This window comes from Lynx rufus, unplaced genomic scaffold, assembly GCF_022079265.1.
Source record: "Lynx rufus isolate CCGP_SWC_20201006 ecotype Redwood Valley unplaced genomic scaffold, mLynRuf1.p SCAF_4, whole genome shotgun sequence".
Classification (NCBI taxonomy): Eukaryota; Metazoa; Chordata; class Mammalia; order Carnivora; family Felidae; genus Lynx; species Lynx rufus.
In genome coordinates, this window is record NW_025814856.1 from 6,458,100 (window position 1) to 6,483,781 (window position 25,682).

Here is a 25,682-nt window from a genome sequence, read left to right on the forward strand (position 1 = left end):
CTTCTTTCCAGGTTCTCTCTGAACTCAGACAAAAGACCATGTGGGCAAACGATCCCCTGATGGAAACCTAAACTTCCCCCTTCGGCAAGAAGTACTGCCTGAGCCACAAGACCCTGCATGATGGACTCCAAGACAGTAATGGACCTGATCTTCACAGCCCACCTGCAGTTACTCACTAACCTTTACCTGGCATTTTTCTTATATGAACCTGTATTTTCAGCACTTTAGCTACATTACTACCTGGGCCTTTTCAGACAAAAAGTTGGCAAGCCTGGTTACTGGACTCACTTATCAGTGTATGAAATTACAGAAAATAAAGACAGCATGCAAGGCACCTGGGGTGACTCAGTGGGTTAAGCAGAGATTTGGGAGGACAGGGGTGTTGAGTGGCTTAGTCCGTTCAGCGTCTGACTTCAGCTCAGGTCATGATTCCAGTTTCTGAGTTCCAGCCCTGTATCAGGCTCTCTACTGTCAGCAGGGAGCCCGCTTTGGACCTCTGTTCCCCTATCTCTCAGGACCTACCCCACTCGCGCCCACTCTCTCGAAAATTAAAAAAATTAAAAATAAAAATAAAAAAATAAAAAGGCGGACTTCAGCTCAAGTCATGATCTCACTGTTTGTGAGTTTGAGCCCCACAGTGGGCTCTCTGCTGTCAGCTCAGAGCCCGCTTGGGAATCTCCGTCCCTCTCACTGCCCCTCCCCCACTCAGGCTCCCTCTCCCCAAAATAAACAAACATTTAAAATAAATAAATAGGGGCGCCTGGGGTGGCTCCAAGCGTCGGACTTCCGCTCAGGTCAGGATCTGAACCCTGGGTGGAGCTCTTGTGCTGAGAGCGCAGGGCCTGGAGCCTGCTTCAGATTCTATGTCTCCCTCTCTCTCTCTCTCTCTGCCCCTCCCCCGCTCACACTCTGTCTCTTTCTCAAAAAAAAAAAAAAAAAACATTTAAAAAAATTAAATAAAGACAGCACGGAAACATCAAAAATCTCAGAAACTCTAAGTTTCGCAAAGAGCGTGTGAGGCTTCCAAGTCAGTATCATGAAGAAACAATGGCTCTGCCGCAGGTTAGAAGAGCCTAAGAGACAAATAATTGTCATATATAAACCTTGAATACATCCGAGATCCAAAACATATTCTGAGGTAAAGTGGAAAATTTTACTTTTTATACAGTACATATTGCATAACATTTTTAATTTTCGTGGCTGAATCACTGTATTATGATTTCAGTAGTAAAACCTCATCCTTAAAACATGCATTACCGAGTATTTAAAGGTCATGTATCATGTCTACAATTTATTTCCTATTTACTCGCAAACAATCCGCTAAAAAATACATTTCTTTATCCAAAGAGCGCAACCACGCAAAATGCGAAAATGGGTGAATCTGCTTCGGTGCACATTCATAGCAACAGTTGCTTACATTTCCTTTAGGTTTAAGATTTTACGCAAAAAATGTCGGGAAAAAACTTAGTCCAAATGCCCCGTTAATGGGAAATCCAGTTATTCTGAAAATGCAGTATTAACGCCTCCATTCTTTTCTCCCGAAGTCCCTGGCTTGCAACTTGGTGGGAATGGACACGCTCAGGAGGGTCTCAGGAAAAGCGACGTGAAAACGGTTTCTCTTTAGTACAAAGACCAGTGGAGCACGTGTGTATAACTAGGTACTGAAACATGCACACTACACACAGCCGAGAAAGCATATCACCTGCCTAAGACAGTGTGTCCCGAAGAAAAGACGAGCGCAAAGCCACATTCTCAGATAAAACAGCCTCTTCCCTTCCCCACCGAAAGGAAACACAGGCCCCGCTGAACCAACTTTCCAGAACGCTCACCGGCCGGGTCCCTGAGGCTGCGAGTAACGCGGCGGAGTCTGGGCCACTCCCAGCAGCAGAAACTCTTTTCCTTTGGGACAAAAGTCACAAAGGCCGCTTGCACACTGCAGGACAGGCGAGCACAGTGGCCACGAACACCCCGCGCACGCGCCCTCCCAGCAGGACCACAGCGGCTCCGCGCCAGAACCGCCGGCCTCAGCGGCCTGTCGGGCGGTCTAGGCGGATGCGAGCCGCGCGGCCCGGGCGTTAAGCAGGCCCATCGCCGACCCCGACTAAAACCGGCCTTGGACTCCCACGTCCTGCCTCCCTTCACGCCTTCCCCACCACAGCGGGCCCACGTCCGACCACCAGCAGCCCAACGTGCTCAATGCTGCGCGAAGCAGCAGGCGAAGAAAGTCCGGCGAGCGCGTGACACCACTTCCGCTTCCTGCCGGGAACCGGGGGGCAGGGCTTCCACCTCAGACGGCGGAACTGGGCTTCCCTCGGGCGTGGGCTTCGCGCTGGGCCTGAGGCCTGGATCCCGCCCGGAGGACAAGGCTGGGGCAGGAACCAGGTATGGGGCGCGGCTACGGGCGGGGGGCGGGACCCTGCGCGGGGCGGGGTGGGGGGCGGGGCCCAGCTCCCTGGGGCGGTGGCAGGGCGCCAATGGGCTCAACCCCACATCCTGCTCAGTAAATGGTTTCCTGCCGGCCTCCCTGCACGTCCTGGAGACTCTACGGTCGTTGTCCTTGTCGTTAAGCCCGAGAGTCCGTCACATAGTCTGTCTGCCGCAGTCCATCCCGTCTCTAGGCCTTGATTTCCTCTCATTGTCGTTTACGTTGGACACGACGCTAAAGTCTAGTCGTTGATGCCTTGCTTTCATTGTTATGACAGTTCCTGTAAATCGTTCCTTTTTCTGGGTCAAATATGTATATCTGTTTTTGTGAGATCGCACTGATACCAGGTATTCCTCTCTTCAGGCATGGTTATAAAGTTGCTCCCCTAATCACGTTTGCTGTGGTTTTCATTGGATGGCCTTTGTGCAGTTAGTAAAGATCTCTTTAAACAGGACTAGAGTACATCTACTCAAGACTTAGTGGAGGGGAGTGGGAGGGAATGGAGGAAATAAGTGAAGGGGATTAAGATGTACAGTCTTCCGGTTGTAAAATAACTGGGACACTGGATATAATGTTCACAATAGGGAATATAAGCCAATCCAACATTGTAACAACTTTGGTGACAGATGGTAACTAGACTTACTGTGGTGACTATTTTAGGATGTGTGCATTGTATAGGATATATATATCAAATTGCTACGTGGACGCCTGAAGGTAATCCAGTATTGTATGTCAGTTGTTCATCAATAGAAAGTGAAAGAAATGTCCATGTACATCATGCAACGTGCTTTATGCATACATTGAATTGATATGTCTCTTGTTAATGTTTCATTAATAACTGTAGAAACTTTTAATTTTTATATAGCTAAGAAGTCTGGTTTGTTTTTTGTTTTTGACCAAGAAAGTTCTCGAGTCAGGGAGAGGGGAAAGGGGAGAGAGAATCCTACGCAGGTTTGACAGGGGGGGGCTTCATCTCACAACCCTTGGGATCATGATCTGAGCTGAGGCGCCCCTCCCCTTATTTGTTTTTGGTTACACTGGACGTAATGGTAAACTCTAATCATTGATTCCTTGTGTTTTCAATGTAATGACAATTTTATAAATCTTTCATATTTTGTTCACATATATATTTTTGTTCTTGCTTTGTGAAAAACCACTAACACTGGGCATTCTTCCCTTATTCAGGAATGGTTCCAAAGTTATATTTGCTGTGATTTTGAGTGGGTTATCTTTGTACAGTTAATAAAAGATCTTTTGAAATACTGATTTAAAACATATTTCATCCAGGCTTGTTCATGTGAATCATTAAATGTTTTGTACCCATCTATTGAATTGATACCTATTTTGCTACATTAATGTTTCATGTTTATTGCATAAATCATTAAATTTTATATAGGCAAAGAAGTGTTTTTATTTTAATTTTTCTTAAATATCATTGAATGTTTTTTTTTAATGTTTATTTTGAGAGCAAGAAAAAACAAGGGCGGGGGGGGGCAGAGAGAGAGAGGGAGAGAGACAGAGCATCCCAAGCAGGCTCTGCATTGTCAGCACAGAGCTGGAGGTGGGTCTCGAACTCAAGGAACCATGAGATCCTGACTTGAGCTGAAACCAAGAGTTGGACGCTTAACCGACTGAGCCACCCAGGTGCCCCCAAAAAAGTGTTTTTAAAAATTATATATGAGGGGGGAGCCTGGGTGGCTTAGTCGGTTAAGTGTCTGACTCGGTTTCGGCTCAGGTCATGATCTCACAGTTCGTGAGTTCAAGCCCCACATCAGACTCTGTGCTGATGGTGCAGAGCCTGCTCGGGATTCTCTCTCTCCATCTCTCTCTGCCCCTTCCACACTCTCTCTCTCAAAATAAATTAAAAAATAAACTTAAAAAAATAAAAAAAATTATATATGAGGGTGCCTGGATGGCTCAGTCGGTTGAACACCCGACTTTGGCTCAGGTCATGATCTCATGGTTTGTGAGTTTGAGCCCTGCATTGGGCTGTCAGCCTGCTGTCAGCCTGTCAGCACAGAGCCTGCTTTAGAACCTCTGTCCCCCTCTCTCTGCCACCCTGCCCCCATTTGCACTCTCCCCCCAAAAAAATATTTTTTATTAGTTTTATTTTTTTTAATTTACATCTAAATTAGTTAGCATATAGTGCAACAATGATATCAGGAGTAGATTCCTTAATGCCCCTTACCCATTTAACCCATTCCCCCTCCCACAACCCCTCCAGTAACCCTGGGTTTGTTCTCCATATTTGAGTCTCTTATGTTTTGCCCCCCTCCCTGTTTTTATATTATTTTTGTTTCCCTTCCCTTATGTTCATCTGTTCTGTGCCTTCAAGTCCTCTTATGAGTGAAGTCATACATTTGTCTTTCTCTAATTTCACTTAGCATAATCCCCTCCAGTTCCATCCACGTAGTTGCAAATGGCAAGATGTCATTCTTTTTGATTGCCGAGTAATACTCCATTGTATATATATACCACATCTTCTTTATCCATTCATCCATCGATGGACACTTGGGCTCTTTCCATACTTTGGCTATTGTTGATACTGCTGCTATAAACATTGGGGTGCGTGTGTCCCATCGAAACAGCATACCTGTATCCCTTGGATAAATACCTAGTAGTGCAATTGCTGAGTTATAGGGTAGTTCTATTTTTAATTTTTTGAGGAACCTCCAGACTGTTTTCCAGAGTGGCTGCACCAGCTTGCATTCCCAAAAAATAAATATTTTTTAAAAATTATATATGGATTTCCTAACTTGCCTTAAAAATCTCAATTATATACAGATTTTGTAATTTACTTCTTAAATATAATCTATTTAAAAACACCAAAAGATAAATAAAAAATAAAAACACCAAACTTTTTTTTTTTATTAAAAATTTTTAATGTTTATTTTTGAGAGAGAGAGAGAGCATGAGCAGGGGAGGAGCAGAGAGAGAGGGAGACACAGAATCCAAACCAGGCTCTGAGCTGTCAGCACAGAGCCCGACAAGGAGCTCAAACTCATGAACCTCCAGATCATGACCTGAGCCGAAGTTGGACGCTTAACTGACTGAGCCACCTAGATGCTCCAAAACACCAAAGTCTTTAATCCTCATAGGATATAATTTACATGTGGGGTAGGGTACTGGATCCAGTAGTTCTTTTCCCTAGAAAAGATGATGGATTCAGTACCACTTATAAGCTATTCTTGACCTACAGATTTGAAATTCCAACTTGCTTAAACAGTAAATTCCTGTATTGGTCTCTGGACACTCCTGCACTCGTATTGCATTTACTTATGCTCATATCACACTGTTTCGAATGGTATACAAGTCTTAATATTTAGTGGTATATATATAAAGGTTGGTAATGTTTGTTGCATTTACCGCTGTAGGTGTTCAGCTTGGGGTTAATTCCATTGGTGGTAACATGTTTACCTAATTCTTGGGATCATTGCCTCTTTGTGTTAGATGTGCACATTTGAGTAATCAATCACTCTTGCAGTCGTTCTAGGGTCACATAGTTACAGAAAGTCCTTCATCTCTCAGCTCCGTGTAGGCTACTTAATGGTCTGTTGGCTCTATCTGCAGGCAACGGGGCTTGCCATTTGTGTCTCCATAACTGAAAGAGCAAACATCTCTTTAAGAGTGTATCGACTGTTTTCATAGGTAAAAACTGTCTTGTATGGGTCCCTGGACTGATGGGTTCTACCTCCAGAATCATAGTCAAGTGGGGTTGACACCAGTCACATGGCTGCTACTGGGTCTGCATTGGAGTCTGTGCTATACTGTCCCGTTGTCAGGGCCATCATCCTTTTTTGGACCCTGGTCAAAGGACGTCCCTCCAAGACCTTGGCCAACACCAAGACAAGCACGCTCTTCAGGGTCCAAAGATGGTGGTAGCATTTCTAGTTGTGCGACTAGGCAGGCACAAATGGCCCCAGGCCACAGCTGAGAGGGCCTGGAGCCAATTCACAAGGCTACTTAGGGCCCACAGCCATGACCAGGTTCTGCAGGCCTGCCTCAGGGGGCACTGATGGGCCAGTCTCCCCCAGGGTCCCAGGATGGGCAGGACTCCTCCTATATCGTGGCCTGGTGCCGGGAGCTGGGTTGTGGGCTGCTTTAAGATCTGCAGTCAGACCAAGGTTAGTAGGCCTGCCTCCAGGCTCACAGATGGACACATGTCCTTCTGGATTCCTCTGTGGGGAAGACCACAGCTAAGAGAGGCTTCAGGTGGGGGGGCGCCTGGGTGGCTCAGTTGGTTGAGCTTCCGGCTTCGGCTCCGGTCATGATCTCATGGTTTCTGAGTTCAAGCCCCGAGTCGGGCTCTGTGCTGACAGCTCGGAGCCTGGAACCTGCTTCGGATTCTGTGTCTCCCTCTCTCTCTGCTCCTCCCCTGCTCGTGCTCTGTCTCTCTCTCTCTCTCAAAAATAAATAAGCATCAAAAAAAAAATTTTTTTTTAAAGACAGGCTTCAGGTGGGTCAACGGCTGGCTTGCTCAAGGTCTGCATCTCAGAGTGAGGTCAGCAGGCCTGTTACCTGAGAGGCATGGCTGGATGTGTTTCCTTCCAGGGCCTGAGTGATGGTGCTGGTAACAAGGCCAAATGGGGCTGTAGCGAAGTCCACATGACGACATGGCTATTTCCACATGCGTAGCTGGAACCACAGCCAGTGAGCCAGCCATCTGGGCATAGGTGTCCCTTCTCAAAATGACCCTCCTAGTTTGTGGACTCTACTCGGGTTTTGTAGTCTCCTACCTGGATTCCAAAACTTCCACAAAGCACTTTTGTTCATGGAAGGCTGACTATTGTTGCTGTGGGGGGATCCAAGTGGGGACCTCATATTCTGCCATCTTGTGGTGCCAGGAATTTCAGTGCATTAATCTTAAGGAAATCTTAAGTTAACTTATCACATAACTAGATCAAAGCAAAAGATGGCTAAGCCAGTAGTATCCAAAATGTATGTGGTCACTTTTCAGTCATTGCTGCATATGGTGGTGAGTATGTGTGTTGCAGGAGAGGAGAGAAGCAGGCTCTCAAACTGGAGTATGTCCTTGATTTATACCTGCATCAGTACAGACCAATGGACACACGAGTAAAACTGACCTCTGATATACTGTTACCAGTGAGGTGTTCTGTAGGCTCCTCAACTCACCCTTTCCAAGATTAAACTGATGTTTTATCCTCCCCACAATTTTCTTCCTCTTATTGCCATCAGTGTAAAAGCTAACACTATCGACTCTAGCACCCATAGAATTTTTCTCCAGCGGTTGTCAGGCTGGTTTGGCCCCCTATGCAAAGGCAATGTCTAGTCATTTTTAGTTATCACACGTATGTGTTGGCACCTAGTGGGTAGACAACAGGGATCTTTTAAAAGTCTACACTACACAGGGCAGCCCTCACAAGAAATTATTAAACAGACCAGAATGTCAATATTGAATTTTTGAGATTCTGTTCTAGACTGTTCAGGGCTAGTATTAAAAGATTTCTTGAGGGGCACCTGGGTGGCTTAGTCAGTTAAGTATCCGACTTTGGCTCAGGTCACGATCTCGTAGTTTATGCATTCGAGCCCTGCGTCGGACTCTGTACTGACAGCTTGGAGCCTGGAATGTGCTTTGGATTCTGTGTCTCCCTCTCTCTGCCCCTCCTCAACTTGTGCTCTGTCTCTGTGTCTCTCTCTCTCAAAAATAAACATTTAAAAAATTTTTTTAATTAAAAAAAAAAAAGATTTCTCTAAAAAATCCCAGCAACTGCCTATTACCTTATTACAGAATTAAAGATATTATCAGAAAGGAATCTCAGTCTTTTCTTCTTGTTACTTTTTTATTGTGTTTAAATATCTGTAACAAAATTCACTATTTTAAACACTTAGGTGTACAATTCTATTCTGTTCACGTCAAATACATTGGTTTTTTTTTTCTGTTTTTGTTTTGTGCAACCATTACCGCTGTTTCCAGATGGTTTCATATTCCCAAAGGGAAACTCTACCCATCAAACACTCATTTTTCATTCTTCTTTCCCTCCACCAGCTGCCAATCATGCAATGAGAAAAGGAGTTTCCACCTGAGGTCCCGGGGCATATCTTAAGGTAGCAATGATGGAAAATAAAGGTGCAATTAAACATGGATAAGAAAAGAGGGATTGATAGGAGGACGACAGAAGTCAAAAATGAGGCAGTATCTCAGACTTCTATGCAACATACTACATAGAAACTCCTAAGCAAACTACCACTCAAATCACATTCCTACACTGGAAGTTGAAAATCACATCCCTTGTTTCTATGGTAGAATCCATTGCCATCACAAGCTATTTGTGGGAAATGGGGTAAATGAGATCTCTGTAAGAAACATCATAATTGCATGAAATTATACATGTAAAACAGGATGAACAGTTTTGACATGGCAAGGACTTCAATTACAACTGTAGTAGCCTTTTCATGCCCCTTCTTCATGTGAATAATGCACCCAAATAAATGCACTTGAAGAGTATCAACATTTGAGAGGGCAGTTGAGGAAAGCAGGCCAGCACTTGATGGAAGTGTTTCACATCTAATGTTGGCCATGTCAGGAATGGCTACAGGAAATCTGACCAAAGAATTTTGGAACTGTAATTAGGGAAGAAAGGTAACAAAGGAACTACTAAAGAGGTTATTGAGAAACAAATACAAAGACAAATACAAGCACGTCATGGGTGCTCTGGGAACAGAGGAAATGAAGCTTCTATTACAAGAGAAAAATAACCACAAGATTTAAATCCACAACATTTGCATTTGGGGCCCACAATATCCTCTCGGTTCTGAGACCAGTGGCCCATCAGGGCCCATCTCCCTTAGGTGAAGACTTCCCAGGGCCCCCATCACATCCTTTTCCTCAGGCTGTAGATGAAGGGGTCCAGCATGGGGGGTACCACAGTGTACATCACTGAGGCAATCAAGCTTCTCTGGGAAGAATGGTTCCAGCAGAACCGAACTACACTGCCAGGCTTCTCCCATAGGAAAAGGAGGTCACAGCAGTGAGACCCACCAGGCGGAAAGTGCTTTGCATTTCCCCATCTAGAAGACATTCTTATTAAGGAAGAGACAATCAGACTACGAAAAGAGGATCCTAATGAGACAAAAAGTCGGCAAGCGTGGTTATTGACAAACACAGATGTTACTGATGAGGGTATCAGATCGCTGGAATGAGGACAGGTAGGTTTTGCAATAATCCAATGATGCCACCGAAGGCCAGCGTATTCTATACTGCAACCCACACGAAGCAGTGAAGCCTACACCCCCACCTACACCCAAGAGAATCACTTCATATCCCAACCTCCTCCAAACATAAACCTAAGACAAATGTGCCCAGGTCACTTCTGATCAGGATCATCACTACATTTGACTCGGCGTGTACTCCACTGGTTTAAACCCAAACGAAAATGACATTAAGCTGCTGTGGCCTCCGAGGCCACCCACAACAAAACTAAAGGCTGCTCGAGGGTCACGAGTGTATGAATGTGTCAACTCAGTACGGAAACAAGGTTCTGGTGGATTCTGCGTCTCTATCCAAAGGTCAATTTGAAGAACTGCCAGTGGTGGCAGCAAGTACTTCAGATTATCAGGACTTGCCATATTCACAAGGTTCTCTATCTCCCACATATGAAAGGATGAGAAACTAACCAGCAAGTCACGTGCCAGCTGCAGCTATTTCTAAACACAGCCAAACAACATAATTGGTTTCTTCCGGGTTGTGGTGATCTAGGAGCTCTGTTCCCCACCTCTCCACACACTGAGATCGAAAGTATTTTCTAACCCAGTACGGGGTGTGTAGCTCTCTTTGCAGAGCTATGAAATCTGGGTGTATAACCCTCACCATTTCTAAAGTCTTTTCTGACCCAGAAAGATCAGGTGTGAGACAGAACCAAGAGCATTTTCAGGAAATTTAGAGACATATACCACCCCCACACCTTCACCTCCATGAGGCACCATCAGTGGACTCTCTGAGCAGTGAACTAACTACTTCAAATGTTCACCGTCTTCACAGTATTAGACAAGGTCCACGCGACCAGACAACCCGGGTGGCTTGAACAGCATTAAGTCTAACGGTGGTAGTCTCACTTGGGACCAGGCTGCAACCAAGGTGTAGAAACTAGACCAGCAAAACTCTCAGGGGCGGGAAGCCAGACCGTTCCCCAAAATAGTCAGGGCAGAGTGGCACATGTTCAGAACAGATATATAAACCCACACTATAAGCGGAGTTCCACGTCTCTTACATTTAACCACTTCACTGTGTTCCTCCAGCGTGCTCTGTAGGAGACTGGTTGCCTTCCCACATTGCTTAACTTCACGGGGCATCTAATTAGTGAGTTTTTTCATGTATTCAGTGGGACACCTGGAGACTTTTCCACATTCCTCATATTCATACAGTTTTCCCCCAGTGTGGTGGTCATGTTTTTGAAATCAACTGGGTAACAAATTTGGTCACAATTATTCTGTACATAATCTACGGTGCATTTTTTAGGTGTTACATTGTGACCATGACGTGAAGGCTTTCTCGCACTCCTTTATGTCTAAGGGGTTGCTCTGCGGTATCAGTTTTTACGCATGGAGTTCGGCTTGAGCAAACGGTGAACGCCTCCCCTCCGTGTGTACACTCAAAAGGCTTCTCTCCAGTGGGACTTCAAATGTGTATTTGCAGTTATGGAAGTGGTGTAGGCTTTCTCACATCCCGTACACTCACAGGGCTTCCCTCTACTGTGAGTCTGTATACGCTTGTGAAGGCTGGGGGACCAAGTGAGGTCTTTCCCACATTCCTTACATCAACAGGGCTTCTCTCCAGTGTGGATTCTTAAGTGTTGAATCCAGATGAAAGCAGCAGTGAAAGCTTGCCCACAGTGCTTACATTCACAGGGTTACTCTCTAGAGTGATTTCTCAAATGGCTATGAAAATAGGAGAAAGTCCTAAAGGCTTCCCCGCATTCACCACATTGAAAGGGTCTGTCTCCAGTGTGAGGTCTCAAGTGTTCATGAAGATACGAGGGACTACCCAGGGCTTTCTCACATTCACCACATTCATAGGGCTTCTCTCCACCGTGAGTTCGTAAATGTTTTTTAAGGACTGAGGGCCAAACGAAAGCTTTCCCACATTCCTTACATTGATAGGGTTTCTCTCCAGTGTGAGTTCTCAAATGTACACTAAGTCGTGAGGAATTAGTGAAGGCTTTCCCACATTGCTGACATTTATACGGCTTCTCTCCAGTGTGAATTCTCAAATGTTCGTTAAGAATTGAGGAACTACTGAGGGCTTTCCCGCATTCCTTACATTTATAGGGCTTCTCACCACTGTGAGTTTGAACATGTTTACGAAGGACCGAGAGCCAAGCGAAACGTTTCCCACATTCCTTACATTTATACGGCTTCTCTCCAGTGTGAATTCTCAAATGTTCATTAAGAACTGACGAACGACTGACGGCTTTTCCACATTCCTTACATTTATAGGGCTTCTCACCACTGTGAGTTCGAACGTGTTTACGAAGGAGTGAGGGCCACTGGAAGTGTTTCCCACATTCTTTACATCGATAGGGTTTCTCTCCGGTGTGAAGTCTCAAATGCACATAAAGACGGGAGGATGTAGCAAAGGCTTTCCTACATTCACTACATTCAAAGGGTTTTATTCCAGTGTGAAGTCGAATGACGTGATTATTGAGGCACTTGGAATCTGCATAAGATTTCCCACATTGTTTACATTCATGGGGTTCTTGAGTGTGTGTCTGCACACGCTCAGTATGGCCTGCTGAGAAGACTGAAGCTCTTATAAACGGCTTCCATTCATCGAAATCTCCCCCAGTGTGAATCCTCATGTGCGCCTGAAAATGGGAATGATTAATGAATGTTTTCCCACAGTCGCTGCATTCCAAAGACTTCCCTGCCAGGCTGGTTCTCTCATACATGATAGGTGGAGTCAGGCGCAAGATTTTACCACACCGATTCAACTCAGAAAGCTTCTCTCTAGTAGAGTTTTTCTTTTGCGGAGTAAGGAAGCCATTGTGATACGGGTTACCCTCAAAAGCGTTCTCTCTATTTTGAGTTCTCACGTGTGTCTTAAGGTTGAAGTGCTTCCTCAAGTCTTTCCCACTTTGCTGACAGTCAGAGAGTTCTACTCCATGGTGGGTCCTCTCCTGTTGATGAAGGGATGAAAGATGATGACAGCGTTTTCAGACTGATAAGTTTCAACCTTATAATGCTAAAAACATGATAAGGACTCTTACCACTTTTATTACATAAATACAGTTCCTGTTGATTTCTTTCAGGTTAAACCAGGAATTCCTCTGCCAAAAACTGATGCCATCTATTCTACTCTCGTGATCATTCCAGTAAAAATTTACTTATTTATTTATCTGGTTTTTTTTTGTTTTTTTTTTGAGAGCACGCACACGAGTGTGAGCAGGGGAGGGGCACAGAGAGAGGGAGACACAGAATCTGAAGCAAACTCCAAGCTCTGAGCTGTCAGCACAGAGCCCAACTTGGGGCTCAAACCCACGAACCGGAAGATCATGACCTGAGCTGAAGTTGCACGCTCAACTGACTGAGCCACCCAGGCGCCCCTTTTTTTTAATGTTTATTATTTTTGAGAGACAGAGTGCAATCAGGGGAGGGGCACAGAGAGAGGGAGATACAGAATCTGAAGCAGGCTCCACGCTCTGAGCTGTCAGCACAGAGCCCAACGCAGGGCTCAAACCCATGAACCGTGAGATCATGAGCTGAGCTGAAGCTGGACGCTTAATAACCAACCGAGCCACCCAGGCACCCTTCTAGTAAAATTTCATGGAAATGTTTAAAGACTCAATGACAAGTTATATCTTGGGGAATGTGTACTTGTGGTATTGAGGAAGCAACAATTTTCAAAACAGATTTAGATTATAAACCCTAAATCATCAAATTCAGAGTATCTCTGCTTTGTCTTTGGTCAATGCCATTTGTCTCAAATATCTCCAAACTGCACTGAGTTTTTATAACAGAACTACCAATCTTTTTTGAATGCGGAATAGAAGAAATATCATAAAAAGGGGTGTCTGGGTGGCTCAGTCAGTTAAGCATCAGATTTCATCTCAGGTCATGATCTCATGGTTTGTGGGTTCAAGCCCTGAGTCAGGCTGACAGTGTGCAGCCTGCCTGGGATTCCCTTTCTCTCCCCTTCTCTCTGTCCCTCCCCCGCTCGCTCTCTTTCTCTCCCTTAAAATAAACAAATAAACTTTAAAAGAAAAGAAATATCTCAAATCAGTCTTACTTTTTGTATTTCACTGGCTGTTTTTCCTCCAAAAAAATCCTGGTGAGATTCTGACCCTTTAGTCTGAAGTCCTGTCTCCCATTCTGAAGTAAAACAAAGACACAGATTCAAACATCTGTAGAAATAAACCATAGGCTAAACAATCTTAAAAGAAGACTCAGTTTTATTTTCATTTTAAAATGAGTGAAATAAGAAAGAAAAAAGACTGCATCAGTTTGTTCATGGGAAAAATACAACGAAAAGTGTGTGGGAACACACTTTAGTGGCTTACTAAAAAATAACTTTCTGAAAACCAAATATGATGTGAAACTATCAAAATATTATCCAGGTAACATAATATTATCAAGTAGACACATGAAAAACATGTGGACAACAAGGACACGCCAAAGATAAACCTGTAGAAGAACCAGGTCATTTGTGACATCACAGAAATTTTCAATAGAAGACTGACGGAAGTTGAAGGTATCCCAAAACATCAAAGACAGATGGCTTCAGCCCTGAGACAAAATGTATCTTAAAAATGTTACACATTAAAGTTGCAAAGATGTCATACCTCAGATTGACCAGTGACATGCTTCTCATTCACCAGTGACGTCTGTCACCACACTCACCTTGCAAAATACCCTGCTCCACTGCCCTTAGCTCTTGTTGTTCCAACCAAGCGATCAGCTTAGGTTTCGACAGTTGATATTCTGTCCACAGGAAAAGGTACATTAATAGGAGAGACTCACGCAAGAGATCACAAGGCTTCTGATGAATCCAAAACTATGTTTCTTTTTTTTTTAATGGTTTCTTATTTACTTTGAGAGACAGAGAGAGCACAAGCAGGGGAGGGGCACAGAGGGAGAGGGAGAGGGAGAGGGAGAGGGAGAGAGAGAATGAATCCCAAGCAGGTTCTGCACCGTCAGCGCAGAGCTGGACATGGGGCTTGAACTCACAGAACCATGAGATCACAACCTGAGCCAAAATCAAGAGTTGGACATTTAACCAACTGAGTCACCCGGATGCCCCTAAAACTCTTATTTCTTTTTTTTTTTTTTTTAATGTTTATTTATTTTTGAGACAGAGAGAGACAGAGCATGAACGGGGGAGGGTCAGAGAGAGGGAGACACAGAATCTGAAACAGGCTCCAGGCTCTGAGCTGTCAGCACAGTGCCCAACGCGGGGCTTGAACTCACGGACCGCGAGATCATGACCTGAGCTGAAGTCGGCCGCTTAACCGACTGAGCCACCCAAGAGCCCCCTAAAACTCTTATTTCTTTTTTTTTTTTTTCTTTCAACATTTATTTATTTTTGGGACAGAGAGAGACAGAGCATGAACGGGGGAGGGGCAGAGAGAGAGGGAGACACAGAATCGGAAACAGGCTCCAGCCTCTGAGCCATCAGCCCAGAGCCCGACGCGGGGCTCGAACTCACGGACCGCGAGATCATGACCTGAGCTGAAGTCAGCCGCTTAAGCGACTGAGCCACCCAGGAGCCCCCTAAAACTCTTATTTCTAATGAAAGCAGTGAAATTATTCCAAAGGACCAAAAAGGCAAATGCTCCCTTTCTGTAACAAAAAATCATTATCTCTGACCCCTGAAAGCCAAAACAAACGTACATATATATTTAAAAAGCATAAGACATTTATTCAAATAGGAAATAAAGAAGGGGCACCTGGGTGGCTCAGTCGATTAAGCATCCGACTTTGCCTCAGGTCCAATCACAGTCTCGTGGTTTGTGAGTTCGAGCCCTGCATCAGGCTCTGCACTGTCAAAGCCTAGGATTCTCTCCCCGCCCCCCACCCCACCCCCTAACCCTTTCCCTACCTTTCTCTCTTCCCTCCCCCTACTCTCTCTCTCAAAATAAATAAATAAACATAAAAAAAAAACCCAAAGGAAATAAAGGCGATAAGGAAAGGAGATCTTTCTTTTCTGATGGGGAAATCACTAGAGGAGTGGTCTCAAACGTTGGAGCGCATCACAATCGTCAGGATAGCTTACTGAACATAGAAGATAGGGCAACAACCCCAGCTTTATAATTCAGAATGTCAAAAATGGAGTCTGAGAATATAAATTCTTCGCAGAGCGATGGTGTTACTGTGGGCCCTACAGCCACATTTCCAGAATACCCACTGCAGATTACAGCCCGTTAGTGCAGGGACTATGCATCTCCTCCTTCCAATTCTGTTTCAGATTAGGCATCACCAAGCCTGGAAACACATTAAGTACATGATCCATATCAGGAATGGTGGCAGCCTTACTTACCTACTGTGACCAGGTTCTGGTAGTTCTCCAGCATCACGTTTCTGTATAGGTTTCTCTGAGAGAGGTCCAGTAATATCCACTCCTCCTGGGTGAAGTCCAATGCCACGTCGTCAAAGGTCACTGCAATCTAAACCATCACATCGGGGTTGGCCTAAGAAACATCCCCACCAACGTTCACCAAAAAACCCCAAAGGAACACGTTTTTTCAGGATGGGAGACTCAATACCGATGCAGGGTTAGGAGATTTCTCATTATCATCTCATGGTTCTGTGGTCCTAGGTACTCTTCTCTCGATCTAGACTCACTCACTGCTCCTCTCCACTCATACGGTTTTAATGTCACCTTTTAAACATGAGTTTATCTCAGCATAACCAGAGTAGGAGCTCTCTTCCTATTTCCCTCTATTGCAATAGACTTCTGAGCACGCTACAGATTCTCGATAAACAGCATAAAATGACTGAATTCTTTAAGAAAAGGACACTTACATCTTACCATGTCAGAGCACACAGCAAGGCAGAAGCCTGCACTTGAAATCCTTGAGCTTCAGGATTGATTACTGAAATACTGAGACTATTTTTCACTGTAATCCCTTTTCAATGAATTTCCACTTCCAGGGAAGCTTCAATTCGGGACTCAGTCCTTGCGTGGGGCTTTATTTGCTTTAGGAAGCTCAGGACATAGATGTGCCTAGAAGGAATGTGTCCACCTGGTAGATGTAAATACGGCATTCTGTTGATTGATGTGATTATTTCTTACCTGATGATAATTTTTCAGCCAGACAGCCACCATCCTTTCTGCCTCTGTGTTTTCCTCATGAAGGGGAAAATGATCTCTAGAAAGATCTCAGGGAAAAAATAACACTTAGATTCTTAGAATGCAACACAAGCATATCTCCCAGAATCACCCATCTGAAAATCATTCCATCCTATTCTGAGATTCTTGTATATCCCTACACACTCAAGAAATCTCATGCAAATACACACTATTGCCATAAAATACCAGAGTAGCCCAGCCACACCTGAAGCCACAAAAAGAATGTGCCAGACACACTGCCCATGTAGAAAGGGGCCACAGTCTTATTTTACAGGTATGGAAACCCAATCCCTGGGAAATCTGATTCTTTATTTGCCCAAGATAACAGAACTCATCAATGGGATTATGCAGCACCAACTCCCAAAGCACACACACCAGGAAGCTGACTTAGAGAACAGCATTCTCTGGCAAATTTTAGCTCTAATGAACCAGCAGCCTAACTGCTTAGGCCCAGATCCCTGGACCCTACATTGTATAGGGGTTACATTTAAGAATCCTCTGAAAATGAGAATCAACAATGACTTACCATGGGTCAAATCAATGGCTGCCATCCTGGGACACTGATGGTGAAATCTGCCTGATGCGAAATCTGATGCCAAGATCACTTCAGTGCAACTTAAGAACCTAAGTAAATATGGCAATTTTCATTACTCTTGACACAAGGTTAACTGGAGTCCTTTCCACATCAATTATTAATCAGCAAGCATTACTAATCCATCAATCAAACATCATACGTTAGCTCTCTCTCTGCAGATGATATATGTGAGATTCACTAAAAATGGTATAATCTATGGTATGAAAGTCAGTAACGTCGATTACAATTTCCTGAGGATATGTGACACATTTTCTCACTAGGAGCTCTATGTATATCAGCTCACTTGATTATCATAACAATTCTCTACAATAGGTATCATTAGCCCTACTTAATAGCTGATAAAATTAGAGAGATAGAACACTAATCATTTGTCCAACACCTTCCAATTAGTAAAAAAGAGATCCACAATTTAATGTAGATAGGCTTGTCTCTAATGTTTGATCTCCTGAGGTTCTTTTTTTTTTTTTTTTTTTTTCAACGTTTATTTATTTTTTGGGACAGAGAGAGACAGAGCATGAACGGGGGAGGGGCAGAGAGAGAGGGAGACACAGAATCGGAAACAGGCTCCAGGCTCTGAGCCATCAGCCTGATGCGGGGCTCGAACTCCCGGACCGCGAGATCGTGACCTGGCTGAAGTCGGACGCTCAACCGACTGCGCCACCCAGGCGCCCCTGATCTCCTGAGGTTCTTATTCCCAAATAATAATCAGACATCATTTTAGACTTGCATTGTCCATTTTGGTAGCCAGCAGCTACATATGCTATTGAGTATTTGATAGGCAGTTAGTAAAACAGGATTTTAAGTTTTATTTATTTTTATATTTTAAATGTAAAACTCATTTGCAGATTCACTTATTAGAGAACTTAAATATGGTTGGGTAAACTTACATCTACTTTCTCAACTGTATTTATTACACGATTCAAACACATATCAAGTACATGTCACAAAAATTTTATGTCCAATGAATTCTGACTACTTGGTATGACGAAAATAATTTAAAATCAATTTTTATATGGGTTACATGCCGAAATATTTTGAATAGATGGGATAAAGTGTATCTCTCTTTTTTTTTATTACAGGTATAGGAAAGCTTTGTTCATATACATGACCTACACATTTGTATTTCCATTGGACAGCACTGGCCTAGAATACTGCTGGATAGTACACAGAGGATAAAAATGAAGTGTTCTATTTGGTTAACACCCTTGGGCTTCATTTGATGGAGCTTAGAGTGGCTTGGAGTCCTGAACCTCCTTTTAAGTTATCATAATAGGCTTATTCCTTCATTCTTTCCACAAATAATTAAGAAATTGTGGTCTTGTGCTAGGCACTAAGTAGAAAACAGTGATATATACAGCAAATGTCCCAGGGCTTAATGGCCCAACATTCCAAAGAGACAACATACTCAATTATAAATGGATTCATCCAATCATTGTTGCAAAAATTCAAACAGGTGAGAAAATCGAGTATCCTATATACAAACACAAATGTATACACGAATATTTTGGATTTCGTTTGGGTAAGGTAAGGACAAACAAGGCAAGTAACCATAAGCTATTCTAAATAACCCAAAAAGATAAGAAAAATAATGGTGGAAAGGTTTTATAAAACTCAGAAGACATTACAAGTATTCAACAGCCTCAGTGGGTCCTAATTGAGGCTCAGTTCAATCAAGGTTTATGGACTTCCTCTCACCCCGGCAAAGGAGCAATGCCAAATCAGACAGCTTCACACTGGTCTATTTAGAAGTCTTCCTGGAGAACCTCCTTTTCCTATTACCACTTCTGTTTTTCACCAAGTTTTTATGTCATTTTTATTCCTTTTTTTTTAACTTTTTAAAAATGTTTTTACTTATTTTTGAGACAGAGAGACAGAGCATGAGCAGGGGAGGGGCAGAGAGAGAGGGAGACACAGAATCCGAAGCAGACTCCAGGCACTGAGCTGTCAGCACAGAGCCTGACGCGGGGCTCGAACTCAGACTGTGAGATCACGACCTGAGCCGAAGTTGGACGCTTAACTGACTGAGCCACACAGGCGCCCCTTTATTCCTTTCTTAACAAGGCTTCCTACTCACTTTATCTTTTAATCTGATACAGTTCAAAGGATAACTCCTACGTTAAAAATTAATAATTTTTTAATAAATTAAACACAGAACAGCAGCCCAAATGCTGATCTACAGAATGCTATCCAAGTGATGACAAACACCGGAAGTTCCAGTTTCATTACCATAAACCAAAATAACCCTCACAACCCGAGATACTTCATTCTATCCATGAAAAGACCAGAACCCTGAAATTACATGCTGCCACAAACACTGCATCTCAAATGCTTCGTACAGATTGCACTTACTGCCAGGGGTCTCAAACTGAAGTCCTTTGGGCTGAACAGACCCAAATGTGTTTACTTTCATGCCACACCTGTACATTTTTCCTTTTGGTTTTTCTTTTTAACTGAGATATAAGTGCTATGCAATGAAATGCGAAGATCTTAAGTATTCTGAGGATGAGCTCTGACACTTATGTTTAGTCGTGTAATGAGCAGTACAAGGAAAATACAGAATATATTCATCTCCCCAAAAAGCTGTCTGACAGGAGGATCCCCTTTCTTTTGGAGAGCTCTTTGCATATTAAGGGTAGCATTACATCTGCTTGAAGAACATTATTTTCCAGTACATGTCACGGGGCCTGGCTCATTGAGGGTACCCAGTGATTGTTGACCAAGACCTACTAAGCTACTTTACATCACTTAATGTGTCTCCATCTAGATTACACTTAAAGAACAGTCTCTAACAAAGTATATATCCCAAGTGTTGGGAAATGCAGTTAATTATTCTAGAAATACAAGTGTATGGGGATCTCAGTCTTCTGAGCACTTACCCACCAGCCAGGAATGTCTGCAAATTGAACACTTATTTCCTGTGGATACCTGGCTTGTCTGCATTCCAAATGCGTGCCCAATGCCTGCTGACCACCTCTGCCCCAGGACACCCAGCCAACTTACTCACAAGCAATGGACTGCAATGATACCTTCACAAATAAGATGTGACTCAGTCTTGGGGAGAAGGCACCCCTACAAATCTTACCTTATTATTCTGTTCAATTCTAGGATAGAGTGCTCTTTACATCTTTGTAAACTCTTCCCATGTAGATCTAGAAATCAAGGAGAGATTTTTGTCTCCTGATCATACACCCAGACTTATACAAAATTGAGACGGACAGTGACTGCAGGAGGTACACTGGTAGAGATGAGATGTGGAGATTCATCAAGTGTGTGATTTCATCAAGTCTTTGTTCTGGAGCCAGGAGCTAAGCTCCCTGACAATGAGAAAGACATTCAGCTGCGTTGTGAAAATCAAGCTATCACCTGTACCTCATTGTGAAGATAGGCAAACAAAAGCACTTGCTTGGGAGTCCAAGTAAAAGCTATGTTTGGCTGCTACCTCACTAGTGATGAGTACAAGGATTCTTATGGCTAGACTTGCACACGAAATGACATGCTCAGATTTACTACGACAAGCTCAATTCAAGGTCTGAGAACCAGAAAGCTTCAAGACAGCTCTTAAAAAGCACATTTCTTGTGGCCACGGGACTCACACTGTTGAAAATCAAACATGAAATTTAATTGCACAGGTAAAAGTAACACCACAGTTAGAATGGCTGTCTCAACTAGTTGTTCGTGTGAAAATTAGGGCACTGATGAGAGAGGAATGAGTACTTGAAAACTGGAATGGGGACATCTAGTCGGACCAACAGGAAGCTCACAATCTTGAATCCATAAGACACTGACTCTCCCATATTTAGGGAATTATCCTGCCCTTTCGTTTCTGAAATGACCCTTCCTCTGCTTAAAAATATTGAGGAAAAATCTCACTTGGGTTAGAAGTCTTGGAAGCAAATGCTCCTCCTCAAGACCCACCCAAACTACGTGCTATGCCCCTGGTGACATAAGTAGTTCAGTTCACAATCCACAGTAACAGGAATACAACACAGTGCAAGATAAAATAGCTTGCAGAACAAAATAGTTCCAACTCCAGTAATATGGAGAAGAAATCTGGGTACCCTATGGGAGAAACAGTTGTAAGCATGCCAAACCTAGAAGGCTGAAATACAACAAATAAACTGGGCCAAATTCATTGACATGGGTGCGCTTTTTAGACAGTCTGGGTTTAATACATTCTAGCTCATGGATCTGGGGAAAGCTCTAACAGCTTAGATGGCACCACAGACTCATTGGTGACCCACATACCAGCAGAAAGAGTTCACATACCAGCAGAACTCCACAATAAAATGTGAAGGAGCAAATCCTAGGGAGATAGGAATGTTGCAACGGATTTATCATGTGTGATACACAGCCCTCATTCCCCATCCCATCTTGAGGAAACAAAACACTCTTTCCACAACTTTACTGAGAAACGGGTAAGTGGAGCACCTTCACCCTTGAAGCCTAAGTGGTTATTCTCCTCTATACTTCAGGTATGATTGTAGGTGATATACCATCACTGAGATGGACTCCCTGATTTCAGTAGGAATGATGAGGACCCAGAGTAGCAGAAGTCAAGTAGGCAACACTTAATTACCAAAGACAAAGTGGGCACATGAACTGTCAAGACCAGTGAGAATGAAACAGGAAATCAGAATGCTTTGTCCTGCAGAGATCTTTAGTGGTGGCTAACTAGTCGGAAACTAATTAGTCCCTTGCAACGAAACAGACAGGCAGCCTATTATAACAGAGGTCAACAAACTTCCTCTAAAGATCCATACAGTACATTTTAGGCAAAGCAGGCCAAATAGTCCCTGTGCTATATTGAACTCTGTCATTGTGGTTTCAAAGAACCAATGAATACATTTAAGTTTGTATAAAGCTCTACGTACAAAAATAGCTGGAGGGCCAGATTTGACCCAGGGTCCACAGTATGCCAACCTGTGTACTAGAATTTTACTTGATGTCTGTAAGAATAAGTCTCTAATAACCAAAACTCTGACTTGACTCACCCCAGTGGAAAATCACAGCCCACTACCCAACTTCCAGACATAGACAAACAAACTTAGAACCCCTTCAGCAAAGGATTTTGCACCATCACCACAATCCATACTATAAATCTTCATAAACATCCTTCATATAAGCATTCATGAGAATGACTATACACGGGGGAAAAGAAAATACTATTCCACACCATCTCTAAGATGACACTAAGTACTAAGGATCCAATATATCACTGTGGCACACCACCAAGTCAAAGTGGAGGCTGGTGGTAGATAACTTTTTAAAAAGTCTTAACTCCAATGAACTCAGATTAAACCCAGCTGTAGCAAGCTACGACTCTGTGGTTTTCTTTCCCCAGCGTCTAAATGTGTAATTGCAATACAGACATTCTTGGCACCTGGCAGAATTCCCGTATCTCTGACCCGTAGCGTAAGAACCATTATGGCAGGAAAATCTAAAAGGAGGATCCTGGAATACCCCACCACTGGACATAATCATCCAGAAATAACACAAACACTGCTGGGGGAACTGCAAAGACTAATGCCAACACCCAACGTACCCAAGGCCTGGAAGTCGGGGATTAGCCTTGAAGAAGTGAACGATGGACAATCACCTCAAGGCCAATTCCAGAAACCTAAACTAAACCTAAAATATACTGGGTTGACATGTTTTGTCTATGCTTGTTGTATTTGTTTATTTATGTGCATGTGTTTATTTATATATACTATATACTATACACACACACACACACACACACATACATACACTAGCCTTTCACTTTTCCTATGTCCTTCCTGTTTTGATTAATATACAAATTATTACAGGGTAACATTACAATTTAGTCTCTAGGTAGCTGATTTTCGTGTCATGGGCCTTACTGACGTACATTCCTGTGGTGTTTCAACAATACTCCCTTCTCTGATTTTGTAAGCAGCCAGTAACAGAACCCGGTCTGTTTTAGAACCTGGGATTTTAGAACCCCAGAGCCAGCTGCTCTTGCACCCCTGCTATGTACTACCTCTGTCCTTTCAGACAAAAAGTCTACTAACTCTATACTGAACCCAATTACCACTTTCTAAAATTCCAAGAAATAAAGAAAACATTTAAACACACCATGGAAATAAAATCACAAATAGCATTAAGTACAAGTTTTCAAAGAACATGTGACTCTTCCAAGTCAGTATTATGAAGAAAAAATGGCTCTGATCTAGCTTTATTTTTTTTTTTAATATTTATTTATTTCAAGAGAGAACACACGCGCCAGCCGGGGAGGGGCAGACAGACGGGGAGAAAGAATCCCAGCAGGCTCCATGCTGTCAGCCCAACAGAGGGCTGGATCTCATGAGCTGAGCTGAAATCAAGAGTCTGAGGCTTAACACACTGAACCATCCAGGCACCCCCCTGCTCTAGCTTTAAAGAGACTTAGAGACATAAAAACTTGTCATATAAACCTTGATTGTATCCTAGATCCAGAAACATCCAAAAACGTATTTTGAAACAATGTGAAAAACTTTAGTTTTTACAGAGCAGATATTATATAACATTTTTCATTTTCTTGGGTGGAATCAATGTATTATGGTTTTAGTAGCACAATGTCCTTATATTTAGGAGATGCGTTACTAAGTATTTGAAGGTAAAGCATCATCTACAATTTATTTCCTATTTACTCTCAAACAGTCCACTGAAAAATACATTTATCTAGAGAGGGCAACCACGCAAAATGCAAAAATGGGTGAACCTACCTGAACGCACATTCATAGCAGTAGTTGCTTACATTTCCTTCAGGTTTAAGATTTTATGAAAGAAAAATGTCTTTCCACTAAATGGAAAACAGTCCAAATGCCCTGTTAATGGGAAATCCAGTTATTCTGAAAATGGAGTATTCACGCCTCCATTCTTTTCTCCCGAAGTCCCTGGCTTGCAACTTGGTGGGAATGGACACGCTCAGGAGGGTCTCAGGAAAAGCGACGTGAAAACGGTTTCTCTTTAGTACAAAGACCAGTGGAGCACGTGTGTATAACTAGGTACTGAAACATGCACACTACACACAGCCGAGAAAGCATATCACCTGCCTAAGACAGTGTGTCCCGAAGAAAAGAGCGCAAAGCCACATTCTCAGATAAAACAGCCTCTTCCCTTCCCCACCGAAAGGAAACACAGGCCCCGCTGAACCAACTTTCCAGAACGCTCACCGGCCGGGTCCCTGAGGCTGCGAGTAACGCGGCGGAGTCTGGGCCACTCCCAGCAGCAGAAACTCTTTTCCTTTGGGACAAAAGTCACAAAGGCCGCTTGCACACTGCAGGACAGGCGAGCACAGTGGCCACGAACACCCCGCGCACGCGCCCTCCCAGCAGGACCACAGCGGCTCCGCGCCAGAACCGCCGGCCTCAGCGGCCTGTCGGGCGGTCTAGGCGGATGCGAGCCGCGCGGCCCGGCCGTTAAGCAGGACCACCGCCGACCCCGACTAAAACCGGCCTTGGACTCCCACGTCCTGCCTCCCTTCACGCCTTCCCCACCACGGCCGGCCCACGTCCGACCGCTACCAGCCCAACGAGCTCAACCCTGCGCCAAGAAGCTGCCGGAGACCCCGGCGAGCGCGTGACGCCACTTCCGCTTCCTGCCGGGAATCGAGGGGCGGGACTTCCACATCAGACGGCGGAACTGGGCTTCCCTCGAGCGTGGGCTTCGCGCTGGGCCTGAGGCCTGGATCCCACCCGGAGGACAAGGCTGGGGCAGGAACCAGGTTTGGGGGCGCGGCTACGGGCGGGGGCGGGGGCGGGGGTGGGCGGGGGGCGAGGCCAGTTCCCCGCAGGGCGCCAATGGGTTCACCCCACAGCCTGTGCAGTAAATGGTTTCCTGCCGGCCTCCCTGCACGTCCCTTATCTTTAAGCCCGACAGTCCATCACATAGTCTGTCTACCGCATTCAGTCCATCCCGTCTCTAGGCCTTGATTTCCTCATTGTCATTTACGTTGGACACGACGTTAAAGTCTAGATGTTGATGCCTTGCTTTCATTGTTATGACAGTTCCTGTAAATCTTTCCTTTTTCTGTGTCAAATATGCATATCTGTTTTTGTGAGATCGCACCGATACCAGGCATTCTTCTCTTCAGGCATGGTTATAAAGTTGCTCCCCTAATCACGTTTGCTGTGGTTTTCATTGGATGGCCTTTGTGCAGGACTGAGTGTCACATCTATTCAAGACTTAGTGGAGGGGAATGGGAGGGAATGGAGGAAATGGGTGAAGGGGATTAAGAGATACAGTCTGAGTTATAAGTAAAATAATGAAGACGAGATATAGCGTACCCATATTTGGAATATTGTCAATGTAACACTGTAACACCTTTGTATGTTGACAGATGCTAACTACACTTACTG

The 25,682-nt window shown here is 43.9% G+C and overlaps 1 protein-coding gene across 5 annotated transcripts; it reads right to left on the reverse strand.

The window, feature by feature from the left end:
* Positions 1 to 8,199: 8,199 nt before the first annotated feature.
* Positions 8,200 to 24,880, reverse strand: LOC124524225 (zinc finger protein 426-like). Of its 5 annotated transcripts, XM_047096328.1 has the most exons (8): positions 24,498 to 24,872; positions 24,048 to 24,289; positions 17,254 to 17,351; positions 16,671 to 16,756; positions 15,915 to 16,041; positions 14,279 to 14,359; positions 13,668 to 13,750; positions 8,200 to 12,558 (listed from the first exon to the last, which is right to left on the reverse strand). In XM_047096328.1, the coding sequence occupies exons 3-8, from the start codon at positions 17,276 to 17,278 to the stop codon at positions 11,293 to 11,295; spliced, it is 1,668 nt and encodes a 555-aa protein (XP_046952284.1). In that variant the 5' UTR covers positions 17,279 to 17,351; positions 24,048 to 24,289; positions 24,498 to 24,872; the 3' UTR covers positions 8,200 to 11,292. The 5 variants fall into 5 exon arrangements, with proteins under 5 accessions (XP_046952284.1, XP_046952285.1, XP_046952286.1 ...); XM_047096329.1 differs by lacking the exon at positions 24,048 to 24,289 and having other exon boundaries at positions 24,794 to 24,880; XM_047096330.1 differs by lacking the exon at positions 24,048 to 24,289.
* Between the last annotated feature and the right edge of the window lie 802 nt (positions 24,881 to 25,682).